This window comes from Quercus robur, chromosome 5 (assembly GCF_932294415.1).
Source record: "Quercus robur chromosome 5, dhQueRobu3.1, whole genome shotgun sequence".
Lineage (NCBI taxonomy): Eukaryota > Viridiplantae > Streptophyta > Magnoliopsida > Fagales > Fagaceae > Quercus > Quercus robur.
The window spans coordinates 56,522,378-56,532,185 of NC_065538.1; the positions used below are offsets into that span (position 1 = coordinate 56,522,378).

The 9,808-nt window shown below is 35.6% G+C and overlaps 1 protein-coding gene across 2 annotated transcripts; it reads left to right on the forward strand.

Moving 5' to 3' along the window:
- The first annotated feature begins 2,108 nt into the window (after nt 1-2,108).
- Nucleotides 2,109-9,808, forward strand: LOC126726401 (uncharacterized). Of its 2 annotated transcripts, none has more exons than XM_050431663.1 (8): nt 2,109-2,262; nt 3,227-4,078; nt 5,983-6,171; nt 6,439-6,530; nt 7,331-7,390; nt 7,480-7,549; nt 8,915-9,118; nt 9,255-9,808. In XM_050431663.1, exons 2-8 carry the CDS (start codon nt 3,404-3,406, stop codon nt 9,639-9,641), a joined length of 1,677 nt encoding a protein of 558 aa, XP_050287620.1. In that variant the 5' UTR covers nt 2,109-2,262; nt 3,227-3,403; the 3' UTR covers nt 9,642-9,808. The 2 variants fall into 2 exon arrangements, with proteins under 2 accessions (XP_050287620.1, XP_050287621.1); XM_050431664.1 differs by having other exon boundaries at nt 2,119-2,262; nt 3,404-4,078.

The following is a 9,808-nucleotide window of genomic DNA, read 5'->3' on the forward strand; positions in this document are numbered from 1 at the left end:
AAACTTGATTGACAGTTTCTGTAACTTCCAAGGACGGTGGGATTTCACCGGAGTTTGGAGATACGTCGTTCGTCGGTTTTCCCACTGGTATTTCTTCCTCGAACACATTCCCAAAACCTTCAACCGCAATGAAAGTTTTCCTGCCCAAGGTGGATGGTGAAGCTCTGAGCCAAGCTCCAACTCCTACTGGTCCACTGCTAGTGACCCTTTACTTGCTAGCCAAATGCTACACTCCTTGTCATCATGAGTCACCATACCACACTAGTAGCAGAAGTTTGGCAATTTTTTTGTATTTGAACGACACCCACCCTTCATTATCACCATTGAGCAAAACTTTCCGACCACGACACAGAGGTTTCGAGACATCTATCTCTACTCTCACTCGTAAGAAATTGCCCCCTCTCATGTCCCCCTAATGCTCCGAATACGAAACACGTCCCATCGATTTGCCCACCTCAATAACTGTTTTCCAGTTTAACCTGCTCACAGGGAGACCGTGTAGTTTTATCCAAAACTTGATATTCAAAAATTTCAAATTTTGGACTGGACATGAACCATCATACTTTTGTAAGAGAACTAAGTGCTTATCAAAAGTCCATGGTTCCATGGCTAAGACACGTTCAACATCGCTCTCTACTTCGAAAACAAAAAGGAACGTGTAACTGCCCACAAATTGGATATGGAATCCATCATGTGCTTTCCATAGAGGTTTGAAGGTTCGACCAATGGCCTCAACATTCAAAACTCTACGGGTTAAAAATCTTGTTGCGAGAATGAACTCAGTAGCTGCCGCATCCGATTTGCTTTCAAGATTGACTCTAGCCCCTTCGTCCTCAATGAGTGATAGGCGATTCCAGTTTCTTAAAACTTCATCCATGGTAGAAGCGTCGTGTAACTAGATGAGAAGAAGAAGAAAAAACCTATAAGCTAAAAGAGAAAACGTTATGTCCATAGCTGACAGAAAAGGGGCTATTTACGCCATCAATCAGGAGTTGCCACGTCAGATATTTAATGAGGCCTCAATACACTCTATCACACAGGATTGTAGCTCAAACAAAGCCAAAATCACCAAACGCGTTCTGTTCAGAAGAAGCCCTTACCTGAAGAAAACAGAGTTCGGTGCCAACGCCTCCTCCCCTCTGACCAACGGAGCTGCTCCCTACCACTGGAGTCGCCGCGGCATCAATCTGAGTCGGCGCCCACGCACCAAATACTTCAATTTTTTGTTTCAAAAGACAATGACAAAAATATCCTTAAAAACCCTTTAAAATAACTAAAACACCATGACAAGCTTTATGATTATAGAATTACCTCCCCTCAAAAAAAAAAAACTCCAAATTTAGCCTAACAAATGTAAAAGTAAAAAAAACGAGGTAGGTAAAAAAAATTTCTAATCCAATGTATGAAATCAAAATAGATTATTTTCAATTTTTGTCATTAATTTACTAGCAAGATTCAATAGCGCACTCAACCTTGAACCCAAATGCTTGCCCCATCAATAACAAAAAAAGAAAAAGAGAAATGTTGTTAACAAATTTTTTTTTTTGAAGAATTGTTAACAATATTATCACACCAAATTTTAAATAACAAATTATTATTAGTAATTAAAAAAGTAAGATCCAAATTAAAACCGCATAAATTTGCTTCCCTAATTGTTACGAAAATGCAACATTTATGCTTAGCGAGGCGACTGAGATTTGGTTCTCATTGCGTTCGCGTGTCTCCTGGAGCATGTCGGCAATCTCGGTAGGCAGGGATGGAACCAGGATTCGAACCTGAGGGGGGCAAAACTTAAAACAAATTTTTTTTTTTTTATGAAAATAAAAACTAACATCTATTTCATATTCAACAAAATACTACATATAAAATAAGTGTTTCTTAAACATTTTAACACATTTATCAAAATGGAACTCAGCACTATTCCAAAGGAGATCCAAAAATATATATATTTAAGGGCAAATCTTAATTTTTCAAATTACATATGTATACCAGTTTTTTTTTTTTTTTTCTTAACTGGGGGGTCTATTAGGACCAAAATTTAAAATTCCAACATATATATATATATATATATATATACAATAGCTTTTTTTTTTGGGGGGTGGGGGGCAATGGCCCCCCCCCCCTGCCCCACTGTAGTTCCGCCCCTGTCGGCAGGGCACTCTTGTCACACATACTTCACTTCACTCACCTTTTTCTTTCTCTCTCTCTCTCTCTGCAAGTCCATTTGCTTCTCCACCACCTTCTTCATTCCTTCATTCACTGGTAATTCTTATCTTATCTTAACGTATCTTTTCTCTTTTTTTTACTTTCGTTATTCGTTACTTTTCATTTCCCTCATGGCTTTTTCCTTTTAGAACACTTTTATTAAACAAAGCTGATTATGCTTTCCTCTCTTTTATTTTGCCTTCATATTGATTTTTTTGAGCTTATAATCACTGCCCAACAGCTATCTGCATTGATTTTTTTTTTTTTTTAATTTAAAATCTGTTTTTTAATTATTTGGATGTCAATTCCCATTTTTTATTTTTGCCAATGCTTGGTTGGTTAGGCTGATAGACTCTAATTTCTTTGTTTCAATAGTAGTATTCTTTAGAAAGCTTGGTGGATTAATTTGCTATAAGGTGAATTGTGATTGAAAGATATTAAATTGAAGATAAATTTCAAAACTTTGAAATTATGTTCATGTTTGTGCTGTTAAGGAACCTCTTGCTTCAAATCTCTGTCTCCCTTTACAATTTCAAGACTTTTGAAGAAATATGTTTCTTCTCTCGATAAATTTTAAATGTGAATTTAATTTTTTTTAAAGCAATTTTATTTCTTCCATGTATCAGATTATATCTCTTCAATTCCCATCTTAAGAAATTGATGTTATGGTTCATATAAATGTTTGTTATATAGTGAGGTTATCAATTTTGTAAAAGTTATGTTATCAATTTGAATGAAAAGGCGATATTACTCAAATTTAGAATAGATAAATAAATAAGCATAATTAGAACCGTATGTTATCAGATAAGAAAGAAAGAAAAAAACATGAACAATGATACCAATAAAACGGTCCTTTAAAAGTACATGTTGTTAAATTATGGCAGCAACAATAAGCAGTCCTTTAAAGTATTGAATTTCATTTTTTCTTTTTTTTAAACTTTTGTTTCCCCATTGGAATTTGTGGCATTATTTTGGAACAACCAACCCCCTTGCAGCTATGCTAACAAATTCAACTTCTCAGCATGTCAGCATGGGCTTCTTGAAAAGCTGTTTCTGAAATCAGATTCTGTGAGTTTCTTGCTGTGTGACGATAGCAGCAGAAGGACTGACTGATATTTATCATTCTCTGTATTCCGTAGACTGAAAATTTGGAGATTCTTAGACTATTATTTGATGGTTCTTTTTTGTATATGCATAGATGGAACAAATAATTAATGACAAGGGTGAGAACCACTCTACTACCCAAGGGAATAAAAAGAAGAAACCAGATAGCCATAAACACTATTCTAATAAAGATGACATGCCACAAAATGTTCTTTGGACAGAAGGGCTTATCTGTGCTTTTGAATTCATTCGGGGCCGCAAGAAATCAATCAGTTCAAGAATGATGCACGTGCCTGCAAATGGACAAGCTGAGGCTTCTTCCCCAAGACTAGATAGGAATGTATTATTAGAGAATTCATCCTTAAATGATTTCGGGAGCAATGAGATTTCCTCTTTTGATGACTACAAATATAGCCAGATCAGTCAACCAAGCCAATTGCATGGTATAGAAAGACTTGATGGTAGTCATTGGGTACCAATTGGTTGGGCTAGAATTTCAGAACTTGTCCAAAATCTGCAAGTAGATGCTGACTTTACCTTGCGTCAGTTTGAGTCCATGGATGATGAAGCTGACCTAACTGTTGCTGATTTAGCAGCTCCCTACTGGGAGCGTCCAGCAGGGCCTATATGGTGGTGCCATGTGTATGCAGGTCACCCCTCCATTCAAGCATGGCTCAGCAATGCTCAGTGGTTACATCCTGCTGTTAGTTTAGCCTTAAAAGATGAAAGTCGCCTGATTAGTGAGCGGATGAAACACCTTCTTTATGAGGTAGATTTCTTGTACCTTATGTTTGGATGGCAGAAAATTAGTAAATTCCTTCCACCCTTCCTGTCTCCTCTCCTCTCCTCTTCCTCCCTATCTACCTTAATTCCCAATGTACCCTAAAGTATCTCTCTCTTTTTTTTCGCTAATTACTTGACCCATGTCCAGAATAGCATGTAACACATTATCATTAACATGAAGTCATGATCAATATCTGGAGACTGATGCAGATAAAGAGTGATCAACTGTTAATAAATTTACATTACTTATGCTTATCTTCTAGGGGAGGCTGAGTATGAAAATTTTATTTTGGGGTGAGTTTAGATTATTTTATGTTGCATTATGGATCTAAGATTCTTTATGTTGCTAGTAAAAGTCTTAAATATGTGACTGCATGACTGCACATTAGATAAAAGTGTCTAGGAAGTTGAAGATGATTTTTTCAATCAAAGCAACAGATCCTCCTTCTTTAAAGCAGCAAAATTGATAGTTTACCAATTCCTATGTTGTTGCTACCTTAATTACTTTAGATATGTTGTACCTTTTTAAAAAAGATTGGTAAGTTATACACACATCATCAAGTGGCTCTTGAATCCATGAATTCACCAGCCAACCCATTCTAATAGGGGAGGGATATGTCATTTGAGCTAAAATTTGTTGGCTTTGAAAAGTCTGTACTCGTTAGTTGTTACATCAGTTTTCCTTGTGTCCCTCCACACCTCTCTCTCTCTCTGTTAGTTATTAAACAATTTTTTTTCATTATATAATTGTCTTTCCTGTTTAATTCATCTACCATCTATTTCCTAAAACAAACGAAGCTTAACCTAAACTACTATAATTTTTTATAATAGAAACGACAAGTAAAAATGAAAATAAAATAAATCAAGAAAGAAGGTGTAAAAGTTAAGATCATAAATTTATTACACTCTTACAATAAGAGCTCCATAGGGTATGGAGTGGTTCTTCTATAATAATATTAAAATTCATATATGATCTTTTTGGCAAACACTACTTATAGTTGAAAAGTTAATGTCCATTGTTGTTTCACGATGAGACTTTTAGCCTGGCATCTGAAAATTCTAGAAGTAAACTTGGACAATTGATTGTGTAGTTTTTCTTATAATTACATGATGAGCTATTAATAATAAAATAGGAATAATGAAGCTAAACTTTAGTAATTATTCAAGTTGCTGAACCTGGTATTTATAGAGCTTTGGTGGTTTAAATTGAGTTGTAGTTGATCACTCAAATCATTGATGGTCAAATCTTATATGGTTATGATGAGAAGGAAAGAGGAAGAAAATACAAATCACAGCCTTTGTTGCATGCCCTTGGATACGTATATATGCATATAGTGGGGTGCCCCTATGTTTAAATAGTCTTACATTGTGAACATCAAAGATTTCATGGTCCTAAAGGTTGGAAGTTGTTATGATTTCTATTTCTTAATCTTCTTTAATTGAACATAAAAAACACAAGTATTAAGTCACATATGTAGACAGTTGGCCTGACTTCTGAGCTTGGTTTGAATTGTTTTAAAGGACTATGGAAAGATGAAGGATGCAAATGTAAAAATTTTGTAGTTTGACTATATTAAAAGAATATATGATGGAAATGTCATGAGGGCTAATCTTGTACACCAGAGTCCTCCATTGACAGCCAGTTTGATGGTGTTTGGTTTTTAGTCATCTGTTACATTAATGGGTCTTACTATATCTATAGGATCAAGTACTGTAATTAAGCTTGTTGTTTAGTGTTTATTGGTCATTTCATAATAACTAAAACAGAATAGCATGTTGTAATTGTTCTTATGAAAAAGTGGTTCAAAAGTCACTGGATTTTGGCCTTCGACTCTTTTTATGGACTCTGATTGTGTTGGATGATTTATTATACTTTATGCTATTATTCAGGTACCAGTTAGAGTTGCTGGAGGACTGTTATTTGAGCTACTGGGACAGTCAGCAGGTGATCCTTTTGTTCATGAGGATGACATCCCCATTGTACTCCGGTCTTGGCAAGCACAAAACTTCCTGATAACTGCAATGCATATAAAGGGAAATGTTTCCAGAATAAATGTATTGGGTATCACAGAAGTTCAGGTTGTTCATGCTTGGAAAAAAATGTTTAAGTTTTATGATTTGAAATAGGGAAGGGTCTCTAGGGAGGCTGCAAAGTTAATATTTGATCACTAACAATTTTGACTACTCTAGCTTTTGACAAATTATCCACATACTGCTTCAACATGGTTATTCCATTTGGCCCTCCCCATGAAAATTTCATAATCTGTCCCTAGTTGAAAATGCATGTAACTATTATTGCTTACTTCATTACTGCTTTATAGATTTGGTGCACTGCTTTTTTGATAGGAGCTTCTTTCTACTGGAGGTTATAATGCGCCAAGAACAGTGCATGAAGTCATAGCACATCTAGCTTGCCGTCTTTCTCGATGGGATGATAGGTAACTAATGCATGGACAACTATTATTGTTTATATTCTGAGAGCGATAGAAGCGTGCCTACCTTCGAACGATGTGTATTCATTTTTTCCTTTTCTTTCTAGCTACACAGTCACAAATATTTTAGATGCCATAAGTGAGATGAACATCTACTTTACAAGACTTTTCTTCTCATTGAAGCCTTGTTTAGGCATTTCAATTAGTCCATTTCTTATTAAACACCAAAGATAAACCAACCATTGTCCATAAATGAAAAACAAATTTGGGACATCTCCCACTAAAGAAAGCCTATGCCATCTATCTCTTGAGTCTTGACAATTGTCCATTCACATATCTCTCAAAAAATTTGGCTAGTGCATCCATGTCTATTCTCAGATAGGACATTAATTACATGTCTTCAAGGATGAATTTCAAAAACACTAAATAAAATAATGGCAGAAGTAATCTCTTTGTAAAGTTTGTGTGATGGTGTTTCCATAAATCATACAAATACAAAGAAAATGTGTGTGTGTGTGTGGAGATATATACATATTATTTATACAAACACACATGAAGTGCATAGGGCCAGACACGTGACACATGCAACTCTAGTTATTGTTATTCACATTATGCCTTTATCCTTGTATTGGGTGTTATTCTTTAATTGGTATTCTAAAATATCTGTCAATTTTCCCATGTCAAGCTTTGAGTCATATTCTTTTTCATCATACATGATATCATAACTATTGTATACTTGTTATCATACAACTTTATTTCAATTTTCAATTTTTCTGGACAACTTTTGTGTTTAATTTGTTTTATAGGCTATTTCGTAAGGACATTTTTGGGGCTGCTGATGAGATTGAATTGAAGTTCATGGACAGGTTTTGTACCTCGCTATTTTGAAACCAATTATTTCGTTCCACAACATTGATATACTACAATGGTGACCAATATTTTCCCTATTTAACAGGAGAAACCAGGAAGATATGAATCTCTTTAGTATAATTCTCAACCAAGAAATCAGAAAGTTATCAAGGCAGGTATGTCACTTCTCCTTGCTAGAATGGACACAATTGCAGAGAATCTTCCACCAGTATGCCCTGCTGGGATATGATATATATGGAATTTTGATAAGTCATGATCTGCTAAGTCATAAAGTCAATTTGTTAAATGAGATTTTTGAGAGGCCCTTTCACTTCTTATTTTCTTATTTGTTTCTATGTGATTGCAGTCGATGAAATCACTACTTTTCTGTTGGGATGAATAAAAAACTTACATTTTGAAACAATAGATTAAACTTAGAAATAGAGTCTTCCCTGTAACACCACCAAACAGAAATAAACCCAGATCAATCTGAAACATTAAGGGTTACAGAAACAATCGTCCTAGCTAAGTGGAAGCTGAATTCAATCAGATCAGAAACAATCACTGGACCAGGATACATAAAAGGATCTTCCAATCCAAGCTTAAGAGTAATCTCTGTTTTGCATTGTATGTTGGACTTTTTCATTATTAGATAATGGGCATCAAACATCCAAGAAGATGATGTTGAATAAGGATTTCTCACTTTTTATATCCTTCGAACACTTCTCCAGCCATATATGGTATGGATGTGCAGCCCAAGAAACTTCAAGTAGAATCACCTTAGACTTTCTTTCTTTCCAATTGGGAGTAGCCCAGCTAAGCAATGCATCACGGCTATGGTGTGTGTGTTGACAATGATTAAAATGCCTGTGACTTTCAAGCTACAGATAAAAGGTGCTCTACAGGATAAAGGGATAATGAGGCCATTTGATCTTTTTGATTCTAGACTTATATAAAATATATGCCTTTATGAGCCCTTGTGATTGTTGGTGATTTTATGATGAATTATATATCCGAGTAACAACACCAAACTGAAGTTACTTTGGAAGAATCTGAGATCATAAAGGATGGGATGGGAATGGAGGCATTCCACTCAACATACTCTGGTCAATGGAGAGAGAGAGGAGGAGGAGGAGGGGAGTGGTGATTAATTTCTGGTTCCCATGCATGGAGTTCTAGTACTATCATTTTTTTTTTTACACTCCGATGAATCTAAGATTTACTTATTTAACACTCCATGAAGATTTGCATCAGTTCTCATTTGCATTGATATCTTACTTTAACAATTCTTTCTTGCCTATATCACTTAATTACGTATATTTGGAGAAGCAAACTTCACGTACTGTCTCCTTATTTCTCCAACCTTGGAAATTTTATTCCTTGTTCAAGCAGGCTACTAATAGTAATTTTAAATATTTAGCATATTAAGGCTACCCAGTATTACTATTTGCATTTTGTCTGAGTCTTGGAAGGTTACCCTGCCACTGAAGTTCATGGGTACGAAGATGGGGCAATCAATAATTTTGCAATTCCTAATACAGGTGATCAGAGTTAAGTGGTCACTTCATGCAAGGGAGGAGATTGTATTTGAGCTTCTCCAACATTTGAGAGGAAATGCAGCAAAAAGCTTGTTAGATGGAATCAGAAAAAGTACAAGAGAAATGATTGAGGAGCAAGAAGCTGTTCGTGGCCGCTTGTTTACCATTCAAGATGTGATGCAAAGTACTGTTCGTGCATGGTTGCAGGTTTGTGTAGACAAAGAGTCAAAATCTACTCTGAAACCTCTAAATTTCTAGGTGATATTTAATGTGCCAAATTACTTTATCTGTCCCTTCCTATATTGACATTAAGTTTCTCAACTTTCTGTGAATAATAATTCAGGATAAAAGCCTTCGAGTAACGCATAATCTGACTGTTTTTGGGGGTTGTGGCCTTGTTCTTTCTATTATCACTGGGCTATTTGGGATCAACGTTGATGGAATCCCGGGATCAGAGAATACACCATATGCATTTGGTTTGTTTGCAGCCATCCTCTTTTGCGTAGGAGTTCTGTTAATTGTAGTTGGCATAATTTATCTTGGGTTGAAAAGGCCTGTTGCTGAGGAACAGGTTGAAGTTAGGACGTTGGAGCTGGATGATTTGGTTAAGATGTTCCAGCATGAGGCAGAGACTCATGCCCAAGTTCGTAAAAATATTTCTCGGAATAACATGCCCCCAACTGCTGGCGATGCGTTTGTAAACAACGTAAATTATCTTCTCATAAAATAACCTGTTCCCCCCTTTATTGTTCAATATATATTCTCATACAAAGGATAGAGTAAAGAAGGGATCATGAAGGAGATATTTTTTGTAATTCCTTAATGTAAGACTGTATAACAAACCATGATAGGGCAGTGTTCTATCAATCATAATGAGGCTTCACTCATTTTTACCTA

What these genes read in the sequence shown, in the direction of transcription:
- LOC126726401 (XM_050431663.1), top strand. Translation starts at nt 3,404, where the DNA reads ATGGAACAAATAATTAATGACAAGGGTGAGAACCACTCTACTACCCAA. An exon ending in TGAAACACCTTCTTTATGAG is followed by an intron (nt 4,079 to 5,982) that starts GTAGATTTCTTG and finishes GCTATTATTCAG; the next exon opens with GTACCAGTTAGAGTTGCTGG. An exon ending in TCAGAAAGTTATCAAGGCAG is followed by an intron (nt 7,550 to 8,914) that starts GTATGTCACTTC and finishes TTCCTAATACAG; the next exon opens with GTGATCAGAGTTAAGTGGTC.